This window comes from Pyrus communis, chromosome 3 (genome assembly GCF_963583255.1).
Source record: "Pyrus communis chromosome 3, drPyrComm1.1, whole genome shotgun sequence".
NCBI classification, from domain to species: Eukaryota; Viridiplantae; Streptophyta; class Magnoliopsida; order Rosales; family Rosaceae; genus Pyrus; species Pyrus communis.
Window position 1 is genome coordinate 29,018,891 of NC_084805.1, and position 22,439 is coordinate 29,041,329.

The window sequence follows — 22,439 nt, forward strand, 5'->3', positions numbered from 1 at the left end:
GAATAATGAAAATGTAATTTACGCATTAATAATTAAGGCTCAACAGCTATTACGATCTGGACAACTTTCTACATCAAAGTCCGAATTGGCTTATTGCACTGTTCAAATGAACAGTATTTGGGTCCGAATTTCATTCTATTTACAGTCATGCCATTGCTTTAAAGAATGGGTTCTTACCCTTCGATTTTTTTATTTACGACAATGCCTCTCTCTGTCCTTTTCTTGACGCACACGTATTTGACTCAAAGTCGTCCACCATGGTCCCAGATGGATTCCTGCCCTTAATTTGATTTGCAGGCTTTTTCGGTGTTTGTGGAGACGCGGCAAGACCTTTGTACTTTTTTCTTTTTTTATTTTTATTTTTTTTTAATTATTTTATAACAAACTTAAGATGTTTATAAAAGCAATGGTCTCTTAACTTTAACTTAATTGGAGCAATGATCTCTCAATTAAAAATCAATTATCATTGATCCCTCAACTTATCAGAATGTGCAGCTATCCCTCAACTAAAAATTCATAATCATTGGTCTCTCAACTTTAATCCAACTGGAAAAATGATCCCTTAACTTTAACCCAATTGAATCAATGGTCCCTCAACTTTAATACAATTGTAGTAATGGTCATTCCAGCATAACTCATTTTGACAAAACTTTGATGAAGTTGACGAAAGGGACCATCGCTATACGTTTTGATGAGTTGAGGGACTCCAATTGCAGCAATATTCATTCCAACATAACTTATTTTCATAAAATTCTAATTAAGTTGACGAAAATGACCATAACTACACATTTTGATGAATTGAGGGACTAATGGTAATAATTTTTTAGTGGAGTGACCATTGCTCTAATTTGATTAAAGTTCAGGGACCATTGTTACAACTATTAAGATATCGAATATGTTACAAAAACAATACGAACACGACACACACGATACGATCGCCATATCTAACTCAAAATCCACTATCGTCCCAAATGGTTCCTGACCCTTAATTTGATTTGCAGGTTTTTTCCTTTGACCAATATAGCAAAGAGTGTTCCAAATTTTCTGGTAATTTTATATATATATATATACACACACACACACAATTAAGATGTTTACAAAGACTTCATATATAAAATGACTCACAATGCCACAATAAATTATAGTCACTTCACCAAAATAGTGTTGGTCACAATTAGGCTTCAAGCTCACAATAAATATACGTACTTGAGCTTTCCTTCAACCAAATAAGTAGACTAATATTACTAGACAAATGGTCGGTGGTCATTATCTAGTATTAAATCAAGAAATAGACCAAATCACATATGAACAAAGAAAGAGTCTTTATGTTTACCCGGAAAAAAAGAGTCTTTGTCTTTTAAGTGTATATGTGACTTTATAAGCTTATTGATGTCATTGGACTTTGAAAACTTTAACGAAAAGTTCCTAGTATTGTTCACTTGAACGAAAAACTATAATTTTACATTAAAAAGTCAAACCTGGTACTATTTACTTTACCCTTTATTTTGTCATTATCATTAAAACTCAAAGTTTTCAGGCCATTTTTATTAGTTTTCCTTTGAACTTTTTTCTAAGGGGTACCTCTCAACTTGTTGTCATTATATGTGGAATTTATGTTTTGGCACCTATTGGAAATAATACTCAAACCCTTGAAGGGAAATTAGGCCGAATGCGTAATTTATGAGGAATTTTTGTTGTAGGCCAACCACAAAGAAAAAGGAAATAGGGTAAATTATACAGAACTATCTTAACTATTGGGTCATTAACAGTTTTATACCTCGTCTTTAAAAAGTTTCAATGTCATACCTCATCTACGAATTTGTTATAATTTCATACATTCCGTCAATTGTCTGTCAATTCCTCCATTAAAATGCTGATGTGGCAAGTGACGGAACTCATTTTCTATTAAAAAAATTAATTAAATATTATAAAAAAAAAAAAACCAAACTCAGATCTCATCCCCCCTGGCGAAACCCATCCCCTCTTCCCATCATCCTCATCTGTCCCCCCTTCCAAACCCAAACACCCTCAACCCCCCCCCCCCCCCAGCGCCCTCTCTTCCTCCATCTCCTCCTCCCTCCATGGCGCTCCTCCCCCTCCTCCTCCGCACCCACGCTCTTCCCTCCTCTACACACCCCACTCCTTAAATCCACACCCATTCCCCCAGTTCATCTTCCCCCCACCCCGACGCCAGCTCTTCCTCCATCTCCTCCTTCCCCCACCCCCAACCCGAGCCTAACCTGCAACCCAAAAAAAAAAAAAAAAAAAAAAAAACTGTCTTCATCTTCCCCAAGAGGGTGGGTGCAAGGAAGGGGAGGAAGGGGGGTCGGGAAAGAAGGAAATACTCTGTAATTGTATATTTATATATATTTTTAAAATTATTATAAATGAACAGATAAGAAATATAAAAATTTAGATTCAACGAGGTAGATGATCCACTTTGTGGGAATCTTGGAGATCTTCACATCCTAACCGTTCAATGTACATTGTGCGGTTAATTTTTGTCAGGTACTATTTATGTTTAATTTTAAATAAAAAAAATTTAAATGATTTATGACCGCACAATACACGATGAATGGCTAAGCTGTAAGGATTCCTAAGATCCTCACAATTTACGTCCGGTTGGGATCCAAATCCCTTTTTTTTTTCTGGAAATTTTCTGCTCTTAGCATGTATTTTTGCTTAATATAGTTCATTTTATCTATTGCTAAAGATGTTTGTGAACAGATTACTTGTCATGTTTCAGCGGATACCCCTCTATTAACACTTTTACATTAAATGAAAAAAAAAACCTAATAAGTTAGGGGTGCAACAATAATTTAATTGATATATAAAACATAACTAAAATATGTCACTTAATACTAGTCTAATGATATTATTTTTCACTCGTAGGTGAGATTTTAAGTTCAAATGTTATAAATGATGAGTTTGAAACCAACTTATTCTTTTACCTCTTAGTAAGTATATTTTTAAGAAATTGTTACTAGCATTACATAAAACTCATTTTGCACTCCAAACTTTTTATAATTAGAAAGAAAATATACTTGTAAGAACTGTAGAATGAGATTTTTGGAAAGTTAATAATAATTTCTTGTTTTTATATATAAAAAATGAAACTCATCTACTTGTTTTCCAACTAATTGACTTTGCTTTTTGTTCTCTATTTCTCCAACAACAACTCTATATTATCCACGAACATAGCATATATATAGTTGCTAACATAATATGAACCGTTCACTATAATCACCAAAAGCAGTGCTTAATATAAGGTTGCATCTTGCTACCTACCACTTAGTACTACAATTTAATGATATATTTTTTTAAAAGCGAATTTAAATTACAGTATTATTGTTAGCTCATTGTAAGGCTTAAGTTCAATCCCTCACTCTCTTTGAGTAGATAATATCGTTCGTTAAAAAAAAAAAAAAAATTGTTTTTTGGGGCTGGACGGCCTTGCTTAGTGGCAACCATAAAATTATATAGTAAAAAGACATTGAATGTATATACTGACATTAAATAGAATTTAGGAGCTAAAAGTAATTTGTAATCTTATATAAGATATTTTTCTAAACTTCATCTTGTTTAATAATTAAAATCTAATTTTCTATAGAAATTATATATCTGTTCCAACACACAACATATATACATATTACACGCGAGGATACAATTTATATAATAAAAGGGAGTCAAAGGTTGCAACTTTCAACGAAACAATACTTTCAAAAGAGAGGGAATAAAAACCCTAGCATCAAGGCCATCGACGGCAAACAGACCATCGAGGACGCTTCTCACATGTCTTTCGATGATCGATGCAATCCGTGAAAATTTAAACTTCGGCTGCAGTTGGTCGTTTCTTTCTTTTTCTTATTTGACCAAAACATTTGTTCTTCTGTGCACGTAACTCTGGACGGATTCTATGGATCATGGATCAGATCATGTGACGGTGTTCGAAGTACACATAACACTATGACAAACTTGCTCTTAAAAATAAACCAGAAAGCCTACATTTATAATCAACCCCACTAACGAGGATATGGCTCAGTAATGTTGTCATCATTTATCGACAAATCTGCAGAATTTTTAGGTTCATATGATTTTGTTCCTTCCGTGGTGTCTTTTTCACTGTTATGCAAATAATATGCAGGTCTTGAAGGTAATGAGAGTGTGACAGAATGACTATTAAGCATCGAAACAATTGAAGCCATGGTTGGTCTGCTAGCCACATTTTCTTGGACGCAAAGTAAACCGATGTGGATGCATCTCATTATTTTGGTGCCTAATCCTGTCGCTAACACAGGATCTGTGATATTTGACACCGTATCCTCCTTCCAGTTTCTCCATGCCTATAATAAAGTTGAGAACTACATTAATGAAAGAAAGTTCATATACTAAAAGTTAAATCATGTGTAAAGTTAAAAATTATAGTCTTACTCACATAGGTTAAAAGGTCCTCATCATTCTCACTACTTCGGAAACTGGTGATCTTTCTACCACTTAAGATCTCAAGAACCAACACACCGAAACTAAAAACATCTGATTTGACAGAAAAACGTCCATGAATTGCATACTCTGGAGCCATATATCCACTGCATGATTATAATCACCAAATTAAAACATGAATTTAGGATACTAATTTAGCTAGAATTTTTGGATACTTACTAGGTCCCCACAATTGTCTTAGTATCTCCTTGAGTTTGATCCATCGTAAACAATTGAGCCATGCCAAAGTCTGCAATTTTAGGATTCATATCTTCATCTAACAGAATGTTGCTAGGTTTAAGATCACGGTGAATGATTCGAAGACGAGAATCTTCATGAAGGTAAAGAAGCCCTCGAGAAATCCCTCCTATGATTTTGTAACGTGTTTCCCAATCCAAATGTCCACGATTGACTGGATCTAAATACAAGCGCAATAGATTGAAATATGATTCACAAGTTTTTCTTTTGTTGATACAATTTTCAGTAATATAAAATTGAGAGGAAATGTTATGAATTATGCCAAAAGGTAGAGCAAACGTACCAAAAATGAAGTGATTAAGACTTGTGTTAGGCACGTATTCGTAAATGAGGATTCTTTCCCCTGCTTTGAAGCAAAAACCTCGCAGCCTTACTAGATTACGGTGTTGAAGTCGAGCAACTAACGTGACTTCAGTTTTAAATTCACGTTCACCTTGCTTAGAATTCTTAGAGAGTCTTTTCACGGCTATATATCTTCCATTTGGTAGCCTACCCTGAAGTTTATAAAGAAAAAATAAAAAGTTCGTTGGGTAAAACAATTTTTCATTAAATCGTTTTTCTTGTAATATAGTGTTTTGTTACCTTGTAGACAGCTCCGAATCCACCTTGTCCAAGCTTATTTGCATCAGAGAAGTCATCAGTTGCTGATTTTATAGTTTCAAAGTCATATTGCAACGACTCCTCCAGACTAATGTCTTCCAAATTATCATCTGAAAAGTGACAGCTTAATCATAACATGTATGTCCTAAAATGCTACTGAGATAAATGCATAATATATGAGACTGTGACAATTATCACAATTGAACTTACTTTCAAGTTTTTGTTTTTTCCATCGTCTCCTCACTCTTAAGGAAATCAATGTTCCCTTAAGAATCATAGCGACAAAAACAACCCCAACAACGGAGATGATGATGATGACGGCCTTTGATATCGTACTCTTCTTTCCTGCTTAGCATCAGATGGGTGTGTTCATTTTATTGAGTGTCACATATAGAAAGCAAAGAAAAAAAAATTATTTGTAATTAAGACATTAAGTTTAACCATACCCTTTACAGATGGAAGAGTCACTAGAGAATCCACGTTGGCCTCGTAGAAACTATATGCCTCGAATCTCAAATTACAACTCGGCTCAAGAACTCTGCCTCCCGACCTTCCACCACAACAATCTGGTATTTTTGAGATAGCCCCTTTAAGGCAATCACTGCAATTTTGCTTATCCAAATCTGGAGTGCACTGCACAAGTGCATATATTGCTTGGTTTGTCGTACTTCCTTGTGTAATCGTATTTCCGGCTGCAAATTTCTTAAGAGAATCCCCCGACGCAGCTTTCTCAGTTAAATAATCCAATAAGAGATTGAGCACCAAATCGAATTTCTGGGGATCAGTTGCGTTAAACGGGCCAGGCACAAACTGAAAAGGCTCATCCTCCTGAATACCAAATATTAATTTGCTCGAGTATCGGACCATGCAACGCTCCGCCCATACGATTGCTTCGTTTTGATTCGAACAATTCATGAGGAGAAAGGGACTAGACTGGCTGACACAAGTGTGACAGTCGTTGAGGGACACATCTCCTCTGCACAATGCAATTGCGTTCACTCTGTCGGCGTCTTGTCCCATTGATGAATTGTAAAAGCCGGAATTGGTTTGATTGTTGGAAGAGAAAGAGGAGAGGAGGGCGTCGAGGTTTTTTTGGTAGTTGCCACCGTCTTCGTAGGTGCCAATGTTGGAACATCTCCAGCAGAACTCAGATGTAGAAGTGCAAACGACGGCTCCGGCGGGTGCAAGAAGGTCCAAGAGAACGGGAACAATGAAGAGAATTAGCAATCTTGAGGAATCCATTTCTGTTGTTCAAGTCAAATGTAGTATTTCATTGTATTGTTATAGTAACCAACTTGTCTTTAGTTCTTGGTTTAATAGACAACCAACCAGCACGATGCAACTGCTTCGCTAATCATCAAGCCACTTGGGTTGTTTCCTATATCCTATACCAAGTCAGGAGAAGAATTGGTATAAAAGGACGGCATATATATTACCCCGGTTTAGAATTTTGAATTGGTAAAACTACAAAGAATAAAGGGAACACCTTGACTTTAACTCCACTATTGCCTCTGATGATAATTTTGTTTTTGTGCTTGTGGTAAAATATTGATCAATCCCAAATTAATAATCTCTCCTTCGCTGCCCATGTCCATTTCTTAATTGGTTGCATTCAATAAAAATAATGAAAAGACGGAAATGATGGTGATTTTATGGATAAACAAAAACTAATAAATGAATTAAGGACGTGCAATAAAAGAGTACTGTTATATTGCTCTCCTAAGGTCCTCATTTTAACCCTTAAAATTAAGGACGTGCAATAAAAGAGTACTGTTATATTTCATTTCAACCCTTAAAATTAATCTAACCGAAATAATCCAAAATATGATATTATCCCTGTTACAACATAACAAAATAATAATTTTTTTATTAAAAAAAAAAAAAAAAAAAAAAAAGAAGGCATGAATGTCATATATCTGGTATGTTGTAACAGGGTTAATATCATATTTTGAATTATTTCACAATCAGATTAATCTTAAGGGTTGAAATGAAATAGGACCTCACAGGTCCTCAAAATGAGGATCTTAGGAGAGCATTTCTGATGTTATATTTGTACCACCTCTCTAATAAGTATAGGGGCCACCAACAAATATAAGTCTCATATCATACTTTTAGAGATGAGACTCATATGTGTTTGTGGACCATACCTCTATTAAAGAGATGGTAAAATTTTGTAGTAAGTGTATAATAAAAAAAGAAAAATAACTATTAGTCGCCTCAAGGCTCAAGGCTCATATATACATAGGCAAAAAAGCATAAACTAAACTCCCACCACATAAATTAATCAGTAACCAACCAAAGCAAAATTCTTGGAGACCAGAACAAGCCCAATTGAATTTTCATGCAAGTTATTGTAATTGAAAAAAAAAATTATATATATATATATATATATATATATTTACGTGACCAAAATTTAAGCTTTACACCATATTCTGTTATTCTAACACAAACAGTTCTTCGGCCCTTAGGTACTTTCTGTGGCTCTTGAACAATAGTTGTACTTATATACAAAAATGTAAAATAATCGATTGTAGACATTGTATTGCATAATACGCCTACTTCATATAATTGCTAATAAAGGAACAATTCCTTTCTTTATGGATATTAAAAGGAACATCAATTCTATAACGTCCATTGCTTTCATACTCAAGCACACACCACAAATAAACTAACGAAGGAGTGAACTAATCAATGTCATTTTATACTTACTAATTGCTATAACTCAAAAGCGCGGAATTGTCTTCAACTTTTTTCTCAATCATAACAAAAGAAGGAAGAGGATGATGCTTACCTGTTTATCGTTGATCACATGCATCTCTTTGATTAGTCTATTATCTCTCCATGCCTCTCAAATTACCGAACGAAGGTTTCTGTGACCAGATAATACAACAGATACACTGCACAAAGATATAAGCAAAATTTGATGAAAACCCACCAATATTTCAAAGCATAACAAAGTTAGAAGCTGCTAACAAGGTCCATTAAGCATCAAAATTCATATCAATTGCTGTTAAAATCTAAAAACCCCAATCCCATGATATTTTAAATTGAAAAAAAAAAAAGTTATGGGTAGCAAAACACTACCAAACTAACTTGAATGAAGAAATCGCTAATAACAACAAACGGGGAAAATTACAAAACTTGGGTATTGAGCATCAAAAAAAAATTCATACCCATTGAGCATCAAAATTAACCAAAATTCATACCCATATGTTCACAAATCCAACAAAGTCCAATGAGCATCAAAATTGACCAAAATTCATACCCATTGTTGTTAAAATCTTAAAACCCCAATCCCATGATATTTTAAATTAAAAAAAAAATCTGGGGAGCAAAACACTATCAAACCAAGATGATCGAAGAAATTGCTAATAACAACAAACAGGGAAAAATTCAGAACTTAGGTATTGCCTAAAACCCCATCATGTTCTCAATTCCAAATTTTTTTGGGCATTAAAAATGAAGCTTATGGAACGAAGAGTAATCTTATTACCTTTGCCAGACACAAAATAGCCGTAAAGGCCTGAACAACCACACGCCAATCCTACCAAAATCGAAGTGACAAACAAAAGCAAACCCAATTAAACCCACGTTCCAATTCAACCCACATGCCAATCCTAGCCTCTATCATTAGCAAATAGCAACAGGGTAAGTTACAATTGATCAATAATATTTCAAGTATACAAAATTTTAAATATGGTTCTAGTCATACAATGGAGCAGAAAGATGAGTTATAAGATCATATTGTTAAACACATTTGTAAGCAGAACCTTTATTTAAGAATAAGTACAATCTTTAACACATAAAATCATGTATATATTTTTTATTAGTTTATATGCATGTGTGCATACAGCACATATACTTGCACAGTTTTTGCATTTGATTCAAATCGCAAGAACCTTTTGCCTCGACTGCCAACAAAGAAAAAAAGTAGTCAATGATTAAAAGAGAAATGAATTTTCATGAAGATTCATCAACAACATCATTAAGGCTTAGCCAATTAAATTCGTAAAACGGAAGAATAATGCATATAAAAATCTTGAGTCTAATTTAAGAAAAATGAATTATGCTTATGGCTTCCCACTGAAAATGTGTCATGCCTGAACGACTGAGCTTAAAATCCTAATACAACAGCAGCAAGGAAAATGGACTCAAAACAAAAATTAACAACAAAATTGAGTTGATGAATCCATTTAAGCACAAAAGTTTAGGCATTCACCAGTGGTCCGACTTGAATGGCGTTGTGGATTTAGCATTCCTCTTGTGGGTTAAAGCGTCACTATCAATCAAGCCTCTCTGTGAAGACAAAATTAAGTCATTATTTGAATAGATGCAAACCTTCCCCATTTTGACAGGAAGAATAGCAGAGTGTGACATAACCATTCTGAAAACTGTAGTAGCATGTTTCCAAATCGTTGAAGATAAAAAATGAATAGCTAGAGACATTGAGAATAGTTTTCTTCATTACTTCATTGAGAATAGTTCTTTAATAATTCTACGATTCAAGTGCCATTTTATTTCTTCACTTGGAAAAAGAACTAAACCTTTTAAAGTGGCCGTGGTGGAAAGCAGTTGGACACCGTTGTATAATTTCTTGACTCACTGCACATTTTGTACCTAAAATTTCCACTTGATTATGTTTTAGCCTCTACCTATTCTCTTCCTTAATTGGCTTTGCCTAACCAAAATCTTTTCCCGTTTAAGGACACGTGCCCTATATTATTTCCTTCTCCGCTGCATTCTCATCTTGCTCAAATTTATAAGAACATCAAACCATTAGAATCTCAACCCATAATCAGTTTTACCCGCCCACAATAAATCAGAATCCTCAAGCCAACAACTTACATTTGCTTTGGGAAGTAAAGTGACTTGTGCAAATACTTCATCAGTGTCTGGTTCAGCCTATAATTCAGCAGAAAAAAACATATTATTCCCTCGCAAAGCCCAATAACTTGAGTACAAAAGAAGCAGCTAAACAATTAAATCCACAATTCTTAGTTTTCTTTATAAGATCATCCACCACAGTACCTTCAATGATACATTGATAACCCAACAAAGAATCTTCGATGCAAGATTATACACTGGCATCTCCTGATCAGCCAGCTGATTAGTCGACACCTCCACCTATTTTTGAAACCAGAAAATCCAATTGACAATTAGTGATAAAACCCAGAAACACAAAACCTAACATGTATCAGCTACAAAAACCCAAATCAATTAATAATACACTCATATTTCTATGTAAAAACTAAAAGCGAACATATTTTGACCCCAAAATGAAGATGTCATAGATGGAGGAAGAGAGAAGCAACAGAGGGACTGATACTATCTCAACCCCACCCTCTCTCTGCAGCGAACACACTCATTCCCTCAACCCTACCCTCAAATCTTGTACCCAATCAACTCTCTTTCTGTCCCCCTAATCGTGCACCCGCCATCACCCTTTCTCTGCAACCAACCCCCTCACCTATCTCCCCTAAATCACACCCCCACTCTCTGCAACCAACCCCCTCTCCTCTCTCCCCCATATCACGCCCCCACCATGTGAAGGCACTGACACCAGACCTCCTCCCTAGAAACCGGCCCTAAAAACCCATACCTCCCTTACCCGTTCCCTTTAACCCTCGCATAAAATCCTCCCATCTCTCTCTCATCCTTGTCCCATCTCTCTGTCTCTGCAAATCGCAGAAAACAAACCCTGAACCAAACCCCTATAATCCCGCTTAAATCCTCCCACACTTCTCTCGGACACTCCCTATCTCTCTCTGCAATTCCTAAAACAAATGTCCTAAATCCTATCTCAGACACCCCCATCTCTCTGCAAATCGCACAAACAAAACCCCAAAATCTAATCCTCGAAACCCTTTCTCTCGGACACCCCATACCACAGAAAATGCATCTGAACTTTAGTTTATAAAATCGCAGGCCGCTTTCTCTCTGCCTACCTTTTAACAATTCACCAGTAAGATTATCTCACTAAAAACATATATTAGCAAAGCCAGTGACAAATGATGTGAAACTGAAGCAGTAATCAAAGCTTATATTAAGAAAGAATGAAAACCCGTCTTTCTACAACTTGAAACCAAAATTTAAATGAATGGCTCTGTAACTAAGGTTATTGAACATGATTAACTATCCGCAATATGACAACTATCCGCAACCCTCAACCTTGTAACTTGAATCAAGCTGGTTTCACACATACCAATAGAAAACCAAAATATCAGTGTTTGGGGAAGTTACCTTATTTAAAATACCACTAAAAAACAGAGTGCTTTTAGGCAAATATTGTTTAAACACCCAAACATAATTCATGATATCTGCCAAAAAGAAAATACCTCTCGATTAGATTTATTTCGTTCATGAACTTTCTCCTTGACAAACTCCTGAGATAGAACCAAAAAAGAAAATAAGTCACAACTGGTGCAAGTATAGGGAAAGGAGGCAGAGAAAGGTAGGAATTTATGAGTACACTACTCCTATTTTAGGTTCCCAACTTATAAGGATGCTAACTTCATCATATAGCACTGCCATTAAACGCATTTGTTTCCGAAATTAAATTAAGAAAAAATTTCGACACTCACATGCCACAACACAATGTTACATGAAGGAATCTTACCATCACAACCAAATTGACACAAAATTTCTAACGGTCCTTTTGAAAGTGAAAGTCAAGCGATTAATCATATGCTCATTTTCTGAAAAACAAAAAACCCAACAAAAATATATAAAAAGTAAAAGTAACTAAGTTCCCAATAGTCTAATCCATTAGAAAAATACAAATTTGCACATGTTTGAGTATAAGGACCATAAGAAAGAAGCAGGGGATGCAAAATTTTGAGAATGGGTCCAATAATACTCATCAAATACAGATAATCAAAGTTAAAAGGAGGTAATAAAGGTATAGAAAAAAGAAGAATATATTCTATAAATGAATGAAACAAAAGATGATGACACTAGAATGGAAACACTTCAGGAGGCCAGAGGAAGAGGGACAATATTTTCCTTTCTAGCATTTCAGCTCACGACATGTCAAGAAGGTATAGTACTGTGCTAATGTCATTAACTCTTGCATCTTAAGCACCAATATTCAGACATTTGCACAACTAATGGTGCACTAATTGAGTTCCCAACCTATAAGGATGCTAACTTCATCATATAGTACTACAGTTAAACACATTTCTTTCCGAAATTAAATTAAGAAAAAATTCAACATTCACATGCCACAACAATTACACTGTTCCATGAAGTAATCTTACCATGACAGCCAAATTGACACAAAACATGTAATAGTCCTTTCGAAAACGAAATTCAACCCATTAATCATATATTTATTTAACACTATTTACATATTACAGAGTTGCAATAATTTTCCGAAAACAACAAACCCAACAAACATATATAAAAAATAAAAGGGTAAATTACACTTTACCACCTTAGGTTTGAGGTCTATTGCAACCTCATACAATATCTTCAAAAAATTTCACTTTCATAACTCATGTATTATTTTATTTCAATATAGTACATCCGTTACATTTTTCATTAAGAGCTGACATGGCTGCCAAATTCCTTCTTTCTCCATCACCACCACCCATCTCATACAACCACCATGTCAATCCTCCCCTCCCACCGGAGCAACCACCTCCATCTCCTTCATCCTCACAGCCACTCTTTCATCCCTAATCCCCATCCCACCCCAACCCCCCCCCCCCCCCCCCTCTCCTCCAATCTCTGAGGCACGCTCCAATCCCAATCAGAAAATTACCTTCACAAACTCGATCTCCTGAAGCTGGCCGTTCAAGCGACGACCCAAACAACAACGGCTGCAATTCGCACCCATGACCTCCAAACCCTCACACGCTTCACTCCACAACGCACAGTCGGGGAAGATGTTTAGTTTTTTTTTTAAATAAATAAATAGGGTAAATTATTATAATATTTTTAAATGCATAAAAAATTATTTTTTTACCACATAGCACAAATTTGGCAACCAAGTCAGCATAAATGTGGACCTCATATTTGTCACGTTACGGTTTACTTAACGGATTTTCTAACGGATGTACAAAATTGAAATAAAATGATAAGTAAATGTATGAAACTGAAATGTTTTAAAGATGTTGTAAGAAATTGAAATCGACTCCAAACATAAATGGGTAAAATGTAATTTACCCAAAATAAAAGAAACTAAGCTCCCAATATAATCCATCAGAAAAAATACAAACATGCACATGCTTAAGGACCATGAGAAAGAAGCAGGGTAGTTCCAGTAAAATGAAAGCAATGACCACAAAAGTAGGAAAATGAAGATGCAAAAAATGCAGAAAACCACCAAATACACATTCAATTTGGTTTGTCCAGAACCAAGAATAAGGCATACTTTTCCACAATTGTACAAATTTGGATTTAATCGAAGGCCACCAGAGTGGTAGTAGATATTCCGCGTAACAGAGTTCCCAGTTAGGCCAAAGATGTAAACAGATATAAATCAATTCTAGGCGTTCAAAATTATCACATACCGGTGGCACATTGGGATAGTCACTGGGGAAGCAAACATCAAAGAAGAAGAGACCATCATGGTAAGGAGTAGCCTCCGCCCCAACAATTACAGCTCTCACACGATCCATTCTTGTCTCATAAGCTCTAACAAATATTGTAACTGTGGATGTCAATGAAGTATGGGAAAACTTCACTACCATTAATTCAAAACAGTTATTTAAAAGGAAATTCAAAATAAAAAAAACAAAAGAACTCGCCTGGCAAATTCTTCTCCAGGGTCTTCCACTCTTCCTGAATTCTCTTTGCCACAGACAGAATCGTCGGAGCTTGGGAACCGAATCCGTTGTTCGGAACTGCCGCGGAAGTGACCGATGATCAGGACCACGTCATCTCAAGCGGCTGCGGGCGAAGCAAGGTTGAGATAAACAACAAAGAACCATAAAGATTTGATCTTTATTAATTTAGTGAAAAACCCAATTCATATAAAACAAAAGTTTCCACCAAGCACAGAAATATCATATAAAAGAAATTAAAAAAAATTGAAGAAACAGAGGTAAGAACAATACCAAATCCGACGCTTTTGAGCTTCAAATCTGTGCGAACACTTCCATAGCTTGAAGGGGTGCAGAGAAAAATGGGTTTAAAAAGCAGGGAAGAAAGTGCCAGAAGCTAAAACCCCACTAATCATTTTTTACTTCAGATTCTCAGATTCTGTCACTTTGTCGTTGTTTCTCCCCTTTTCTTGTCAGCTCTCAACAAAACAAATATCTTCTGGGTTCTCTTTCTCTCTCTGCAATTCGCACGTCCAGCTCCCTCTCCTCTGTCTCTGACATCCCCCTCTCCCTCAGAGTCTTACCCCCGTTTCGACCCATCCCCTCAATCCCGACACCAACCCTTGATTTGAGGAGAAAAAAATCAACCCTTCCCTCATTGCCATCCCACGCCCATCTCCCTCTCTATGTCTCTGCAACCTATGCTTTTTGGCAGTATCTATCAGTCCTCTCTCACTCTCTCTCTCTCACGGCATGGTCTCACTGACTCCCACTGTGGCCCAAAAAGAAAGGTAATGAAAGTCTGTCTAACCCATCCAATCTGTTCGATACTTTAGAGACAAAACTTACTATCGCCCTCCTGTCTGCCCTGCAATCCCCTCACCATCAATCCCAATCAGTCCCAACAATTAAGATGACAAAAGTATCCTCCAAACTTTTGACCCCGGCCGTTCGATCTTTGACCCTGGATGGGCATTCCCATCATTTGAACAATCAAAGGGCCGGCCTCATCAACAATTGAGGTAAGCCCAGAAAACACAGCCCAAAACCCAGCCGCAAAAGCAGTGTTAGAGAGACTAATGGTACTTTCGTAAATAAAATGAAATTCGATCCAAAACACTGTTCATTTGAACGGTGCAATTGAAAGCCCTTCTTTTTTTTTTCTTTTTTTTTTGAAACCTTGAATGCCCTTCTTTAGACCAAAGTAATACGGAGAGATCGAGAAAGAGAGAGATGATTAAACAGGCAAAGACTTGCCGTCAAGGGCAAAACCGAAAACTCATTGCTTGGGCCAGTCTTATTGGGCTGGTTTGATGATTTGGCTCATCGTTCTTTTTTTTGTTGGAGCCCAAATTTTGCTCATGGATGGACAAGGCATGCCTAGCTACCTTTCTCCGTCAAGATGCTGCTAACCAGCTTGTGTTTTGGCTTGATATATGCCTGGCTAGTTTGATTAATAATTAAGGCTCAACAACTATTACGATCTGGACAACTTTCTACTTCAATGTCGAATTGGCTTAAATAATACCCTAAAACCGGCTCTTAAGAAGCTTACAGTGCGGTGAAATGTTTTGAAAACGGGGTTTACGATGGTTTTCTAAGCAATCCACAAAACTGAAAATAAGAGTAACTATTAGCGCACAGTTTTTGTGAAAAATGTGAGCGTTGGCCTTTTCACTAGAGATATTTTTTATAAGCATTACGGAAAATGTTATAAGTACTTCAAAATGTCGAACATCATTTAACAATCTTGCAGTGCAAAGGAATTTAAAAAGAATAAAGAAAAAAAATAGGTCTCATGAAGGTTTTTATAGGAATTTGCAAACCGATCAAACACTTTGAGTGCACTTTCAAAGTTTAGTTTTATTCTAGCAAGCACTATAAAAAATACAATGCCTAAAAGGCTAGCAAAACCAACACAAATCTCAAAACTTCTGGACTTCGATCCTGCAAGATTGATCACACTTTGCTCGATTTACTATCGAGGGTATAGTTCAGTAATCGATGCTTCATTAACAGATAATGACAATGGGTTGCTAGCAGGTTGATCAGATGAGGTACAAGTCATTGGTGGCATGTTCGGATCTGTCCTACTGTGCAGGAAAAATGCTGGTCTTTCAGGTGATGGCATACTCAAAGAGTAACTGCTTAGCATGAGAAGTATCTTTTGCATTTTCGGTCTTTTATCTGGATCTTCCTGAACACAGAGTAACCCAATATGGATACATCTAATTACTTCACTTCTTGAATATGAATCTCTTAGATTTACGTCCAGCAATTCTAAGGGCATCCCGACCCTCCAATGTCTCCAAGCCTGCAAAAAAAAAATTAAAGACTCATTCAAATGTTGCAACAAAAATGTTTTCAACACTTTTAATAGAATTAACTAAGAAATGCACATCACAATCTTCAACTTATACTCACATGGCTCAAGAGGTCTTCGCCGTTGTCTGAGTTATAGAAATTAGTGTTCTTCTTGCCAGTTACAATCTCTAAGATCAAGACACCGAGACTGTACACATCAGACTTCACAGAGAACTGTCCGTTCATCGCATATTCGGGAGCCATATAACCACTATAAACCAGCAACATCAGTAAATGTTAGTTCGAATAAGGTATGAGGAGATGAATTTTTGAGTTGTTAATTTGGTATCTTTTCTTTTCAGTAATTACATTTTAGGTTGAGAATTAAATCAATCAACTTTTCAAATAGATTATGTGACCATAAACGAAGTTTTGTACTGCTTACTATGTTCCCACAATCCTTCTTGTGTTTCCTTGAGTTTGATCAACTCTAAATATTCTTGCCATACCAAAATCAGCAATTTTTGGGTTCATTTCCCCATCTAACAATACATTACTCGCTTTAAGATCGCGATGTATGATTTTAAGCCGTGAATCATGATGGAGATAGAGAATCCCTCGAGCAATCCCGTTGATAATCCTGTATCTGCTTGGCCAGTCCAAATTCATTTGATTCCCGGAGTCTATATAGACATTTGAAAACAAAGATTTTCCTTGGTTTGTTACAAATCCAAGTGTAATAAAATAGCATACGATATCACACATGATACCTAAATCTGATTAGAAGGGTACATACCATATAGAAAGTGGTCAAGGCTTTTGTTCTGCAAAAATTCGTAAATAAGTATCTTTTCTGCACCTTCGGAGCAAAATCCTATTATCCTCACTAAGTTTTTGTGCTGAAGCTTAGCTACCAAAACAACCTCATTCTTAAACTCCTCACTGCCTTGCCCGGATCCCCTAGACAACCTCTTCACGGCTACTTGTTGCCCATCAGGAAGTGTGCCCTGAAAACATTTTAACCAGTCATTACAAGCATCAAATTGAGATTTCATGACATCAACTTATCAAATTGCTCTAGCCAACTTAGCTACGCCCAGCTCTGGAACTGTGGCATATTAAAGTCATAAAATTTGCTATGTGAAAATCACAACCTTGTAGACCTCACCAAAGCCACCCTTCCCTAGCTTGTTATGAACAGAGAATTTGTTTGTGGCTGCTTCAATTGTACCAAAACTAAACTGCAATGACTCGACAGCATTTATTTCCTTCCCCACTGCGTACACAATCAAGAACAGAAAATTATTAATCTTGATTTAGTAAAATAATGAGAATGATCCAGAATCAAATCGTTTAGGAGACGAAATTATATAATTTCACTGGATCGGGAAAAGAATATATAAACTTTTATATTTACCATCTTGTTCTTGCATCACATTGTACTTTTTCATCGCTCTTCTTCTAAAGATAAGGCAGCCTATCAAGGAAAGCAATATGGCAATTGAAACAACAATCACCACTATGATCCATGATGAGATTTGTTCATCATTTCCTAAACAAAATAATATTCTTTTTAGTACACAAATGTATGTGTAAAAATTCTAAACACTTAACTGCCTCGTATAAAATAAATTTACCTTGAGACCTTGGTACTGAGCCTGGAAGCTGAGGTGGAGGAGGAAGAGGTGGTGGTGTTGTCGGAGGTGTGGAAGTGTCAAGGTTATAAAATGGAAAGGATTCATATCTAATAGTACAACTAGGAAACAGAACTCTTCCCCCTTTCCTCCCATCACAGCATTCCGGTAAAAGTTCAATAGCTCCGCGAAGACACTGATCACAATCGGTGCTTGATAGGTCAGGCGTGCACTGCACAAGGCTGTACAGCTGCTGAAGCGCATCATAGTTTTCTTGTTTCACTGCAAACTTTTTAGCACCGGTCTGTGCATTTGCAGCTACCGGCACCACGCCAGTGACAGTTTCAGCCACCAGTTGGTTAAACCGATTTGGTTCTGTAGCATTATACGGGTTCCAGAAATAAGCAGAAGGGCTTTCATTCATTTTTCGGAAGAAAGACACGTTTCCGTAGCGTAACATGCACTCATCGTACCATAACAGTGTCACTTTTCTGAAGGGGCAGTACTTTTGAACTGCTTCTGTGGCCGCTGTAGTAACACAATCTTGGCACGTGTTGGATGTGAGATCGCCGCGACATAGAAAAGCACCATAAACTGCAGAGTTAGAGTCCTGAGAGCTGCTGCTGGTGTAGTAGTATCCGGTGTCAATTGTTGCATTGGAGGTAAGAGAAGAGAGGAGAAGATTAAGGTTTGAATGGTAGGTGCTGTTTTGAGTAAAAGTGGTTGTGCTGTTACAGACATGGTGGGTGTAAGCTGGGGCAGCTTCACTAGTACGGCTGAGGTTAAGAAAGCCGATTAACACAAGAGTCGTGAACACATTGAGATTGATGGAAAGCATTGTGATCATATATCACTTCCTTGTACGCACCCTGTGTACATAAGAAAGGTTTAGGTGAGCTGATGGACCTTTAACCCGCATTTTACGGTTTCTTCGTCATCGCCTTCTTCTTTCGGTTTTTCAAAGTGATCTGTTCATGATTGAAATGTAGCCATGAATTGACAGGAGTGCTTTGAACCGGCAGACAAGTTCTGTCCTACGAGTTGAGTCGTCTGGAAATTTTAGCCACACAGATTTTGCCTTTTTTCCTTCTCCTCAAATATTCAACTTGATTTTTTCTTTCTTTTCTTCTTACAAGGCTACAACTACTTCAACTATTGCTTTCAAGACTTTCTTAGTCTTCAGCGTCTTGGAAAAGGTTCCTCCTTTGTGGGTCTCGGTTGAAGCTTCCTTGATTACCTACCCCTTTACGTTTTTGTCGCACAAAATAAATTTACAACGTACTAAAATAATTATGGATTTGCAGAAAAATACACAATCTTCCTTTTCTGATCTATGTACGTCTATACGTTATAAATAATACATGAAGAAAAAAAAAGAACTACAATTTGATGAAGATGCTTGAAAATGATCAGAGTATCAAAATATTTAATTCGGTTATTACAGGCTGAATGACTCACTAAACCATGTCAATCACATTACGTGGAAAATCAAGATAATGAAGAAACTCAGAATACGGATTATGCTAGCAAATTGTACCCGTGCGTTGCTATGGGTTTGAAACATTGTTGAAGATGTAGAAAATCTCGAAAATGGGTCAAATTGTAGTGACATACCGGGTGTTCCTTACCATCATAAATTACATGACAAAAATTATGGAGCTGGTACGCCATCCTCGGGTGTGGTTTTCAATAGCTATGGCCCAATCTCAAAGAGAGTTTTATGTTTACAACTGCACAAAGTTCAAAAAAATGAAGTTTTGTTCCACTGAAGACACCCAAATTTGTAACTCTGTAAATGGCGCCTTCTTCGTTATGTATGTCACCACTGAACCAAAAATCAAAAGAAGACGAAAATTAAAACAGAAATTGATTAATGAAATCACCTTAAATTGCATATGAATCACCATAGGTTCAGGTTCTTGCATCATTAGTTTTTGTATTCCACCCATCTAAATACAATTGCCTATTCTTTCCCATGATGTCAGTCCTGTCATAGTTGAATATACGCTTGACATGTATTCAATGTCTAACGAACGATTACCACGTGATAAAATGATAACATGAAAGAGTCTCCCCTAAAGCACTCCCGACAACCTCACCCCAAGGCTCCCTTTCCGACCTAACCCCTTGCATACACCTAAAACTTAAAACTCAATTTCAGTCCCGTCATTGTTGAATATACACTTATCATGTATTCAACGTCTAATAAACGATTACCATGTGATAAAATGATTACACAAAAGAATCTCTCCCCTAAAGCCATCCTAACAACCTCATCCCGAGCCATCCTATGTAACAATGGTTCAATAAATTAACAGCCAACTACACTTAGTGCAGAAGATATTTAAACTATGTTCTCCGCGGACAGCTGAAATTAAAAGGCATGCAAGTGAAAAATGCATAGCAACATATAATAGGATCAAAACAAACTATTGTAAAAAGATAAAAGCAAGTTAACTATTCTCCATGATGAAAAACTAAAGACGACTTGAAGAGAAGAGGAGAAACTAACCTTCAGAAGTAGTCAAATGAATGCAGTCAAATGCTTCGTGGCACTGTCTGTGGAAGCACTCAAAGTTTCAAAGAAAACACATTTATTTATGTCTTTGAGGGAAATCAAATTACCCAACAGAAATTTGTTAATCAAAGGCTTTAACCTCATATTGGAAATCAAAGCAGAAACATGTAAAAGAGCTGTGACATACCTGTGGAGCTCTTGAGCATGGAAAGGCTCTGGTTTTTTTTTTTTTTTTTTTTTAAACGACGGAAAATAAAATAAGAAACCCGCTGAAAAACTCGAAAATCCTCTTTCGAAAAACTGGACATCAACTTACCACTGATTCACCTAAAACCGTAACAAATAGAGGCATGCAAATGGTGGTTTTTGTTCCTGAGATGAAGGGGAGACGATAGTAAAATTCAACACAAAACCAAAATCACAAGGAGGTATATTAAGCTGGCAAAAGTATTCACATGATAGGATTTCACAAATTTTAAGTTAGATGGGAAGTTCATGAATGTTTGAGAATAATCAGTGGGCAACATGAAACTTGTCATGTTCTTTTGGTGTTGGCACCTAGACTGATACTTGAAACTTGTCATGTTTGGCCGCTTGGCAACAATAACATCATGCATGCAACATGCTCACGAACAGAGTCCTAAAAAAGAAAATAAATTCAGGATTATTCATGACTTCAGTTTTTGACAGATCAACAGCTTGTTGCATGATCAGAAATTCTCAGAGTCACAGCCATGGCCACATCTCCCACATACTCCTTTTCTTTGTTTCCAAATCAAGGAAACAGAGATCATTTCAAGAGTTCTAGGAATTCAAATTCTTTTATAATAATTATAAAAGAACTACATTTCTAATCTCCAATTCACTGTTAAAATTTCAGTTTCTTCGATCACAATTTAGTGGTAAATTTCAGTTTCAGTAAATAAAGCAATCAAGTTTCAGAAATATGTATTGAAACCTTCAATTCCCAATTCCAAAGGCTCCAAGTTTCCAAATAAATTTGTAAAAAGATTCCTCAGCATCATTGTAGCTGGTACTTATGCATTTTATGGGCAATATCACAGAGCATCAGCCGAAGAACAGTAAATAGGGTTTACGGACAATATTTCCAATTTCCAAAATTAAGATTACTTTGGTGTGAATTATGCGTTTCCAAATTGATTCCAACCCAATATTCCCAATTTCCCGGTACCCCAACACATCTATCAAACCCTAATTGAAACTTGTGCTCTAATCAGGCGAATAAAGAACCTCCCCGATTCATTTTATTTTCCAATTTAAAGATCATAACTTTGAATAAATCAAAATCGAGATTACCTTCGTGTGAATTCGCGTTTGAGGTTGAGGAAGCTGCTCTGATTCACGTCTGAAAATTCAAACCCCAACCAAACTTGTAGGTTCTAGGGAGATGATGTTGTGAAAAGCACGTCAGTTTCCAAAAAAAAAAATAACAGTCAGACACATGAAAGAGAAGGTAAAGATAAACAATTAAATTGAAAAACAAAAAGTTGATAGAGAGATGAGAATGGACCTTGGAATCCAGGAAATGCGGAGGAATTCAGACCGAGGTTCACTTGGAGAAGGAGCAGATGGATAGGTGGTTGGTGGAGTCTTCCTCCAGGGAAAGACAGAGCTGCTGCTTTTGTCTGCAGAAAGTTTTGACTGCTACTGAATTCCATTGGGAAGGAAGAAGTGCGGGAGGAAATGGGAGTGCGATCCCACGTGTCAAAAGGATTGTGGCAGAAATGTGATAACACAAATTTAGCAATCGGTATAACAATGCCCTATCAACAGTATTTCAGTTGTGTTTTCTCTTTTAGTATACTAGAAAATATACCCGCGCGTTGCTGCGGGACTTGAATGCACCAGCCTTAACTGCAT

The 22,439-nt window shown here is 36.5% G+C and overlaps 2 protein-coding genes and 3 long non-coding RNA genes across 6 annotated transcripts in view; all 5 read right to left on the reverse strand.

Moving 5' to 3' along the window:
* LOC137727826 (cysteine-rich receptor-like protein kinase 26) overlaps positions 1 to 8,227 on the reverse strand; it is a 32,245-nt gene extending 24,018 nt beyond the window's left edge. Inside the window, exons 1-9 of one of the 2 annotated variants that reach the window (XM_068466662.1) lie at positions 8,129 to 8,227; positions 6,824 to 6,918; positions 5,784 to 6,722; positions 5,548 to 5,682; positions 5,320 to 5,447; positions 5,021 to 5,231; positions 4,660 to 4,897; positions 4,436 to 4,586; positions 3,987 to 4,343 (exon numbers count right to left, since the gene is read on the reverse strand). In XM_068466662.1, coding sequence (XP_068322763.1) covers positions 4,023 to 4,343; positions 4,436 to 4,586; positions 4,660 to 4,897; positions 5,021 to 5,231; positions 5,320 to 5,447; positions 5,548 to 5,682; positions 5,784 to 6,579 — 1,980 coding nt within the window. In that variant the 5' untranslated portion in view covers positions 6,580 to 6,722; positions 6,824 to 6,918; positions 8,129 to 8,227 and the 3' untranslated portion in view covers positions 3,987 to 4,022. Of the gene's footprint in view, positions 4,344 to 4,435; positions 4,587 to 4,659; positions 5,232 to 5,319; positions 5,448 to 5,547; positions 5,683 to 5,783; positions 6,723 to 6,823; positions 7,059 to 8,128 lie in introns of those variants that run through there. The other variant, XM_068466661.1, reaches the window with a different exon arrangement.
* A 585-nt stretch (positions 8,228 to 8,812) lies between these two features.
* On the reverse strand, positions 8,813 to 10,583 carry LOC137727843 (uncharacterized). The gene is made up of 5 exons (XR_011067872.1): positions 10,366 to 10,583; positions 10,183 to 10,239; positions 9,882 to 10,087; positions 9,557 to 9,633; positions 8,813 to 8,961 (listed from the first exon to the last, which is right to left on the reverse strand). It is a non-coding gene; the product is annotated as an uncharacterized lncRNA (long non-coding RNA).
* Positions 10,584 to 11,274: 691 nt separating this feature from the next.
* LOC137727846 (uncharacterized) lies at positions 11,275 to 13,997 on the reverse strand. Its single transcript, XR_011067875.1, has 3 exons — positions 13,851 to 13,997; positions 11,954 to 12,032; positions 11,275 to 11,720 (listed from the first exon to the last, which is right to left on the reverse strand). It is a non-coding gene; the product is annotated as an uncharacterized lncRNA (long non-coding RNA).
* Positions 13,998 to 15,865: 1,868 nt separating this feature from the next.
* Positions 15,866 to 18,887, reverse strand: LOC137727838 (cysteine-rich receptor-like protein kinase 25). Its single transcript, XM_068466673.1, has 7 exons — positions 18,044 to 18,887; positions 17,824 to 17,958; positions 17,561 to 17,682; positions 17,203 to 17,413; positions 16,852 to 17,089; positions 16,527 to 16,677; positions 15,866 to 16,416 (listed from the first exon to the last, which is right to left on the reverse strand). Exons 1-7 carry the CDS (start codon positions 18,885 to 18,887, stop codon positions 16,081 to 16,083), a joined length of 2,037 nt encoding a protein of 678 aa, XP_068322774.1. The 3' UTR covers positions 15,866 to 16,080.
* Positions 18,888 to 19,656: 769 nt separating this feature from the next.
* LOC137727844 (uncharacterized) lies at positions 19,657 to 22,205 on the reverse strand. Its single transcript, XR_011067873.1, has 3 exons — positions 22,090 to 22,205; positions 21,876 to 21,958; positions 19,657 to 19,865 (listed from the first exon to the last, which is right to left on the reverse strand). It is a non-coding gene; the product is annotated as an uncharacterized lncRNA (long non-coding RNA).
* Positions 22,206 to 22,439: the final 234 nt, after the last annotated feature.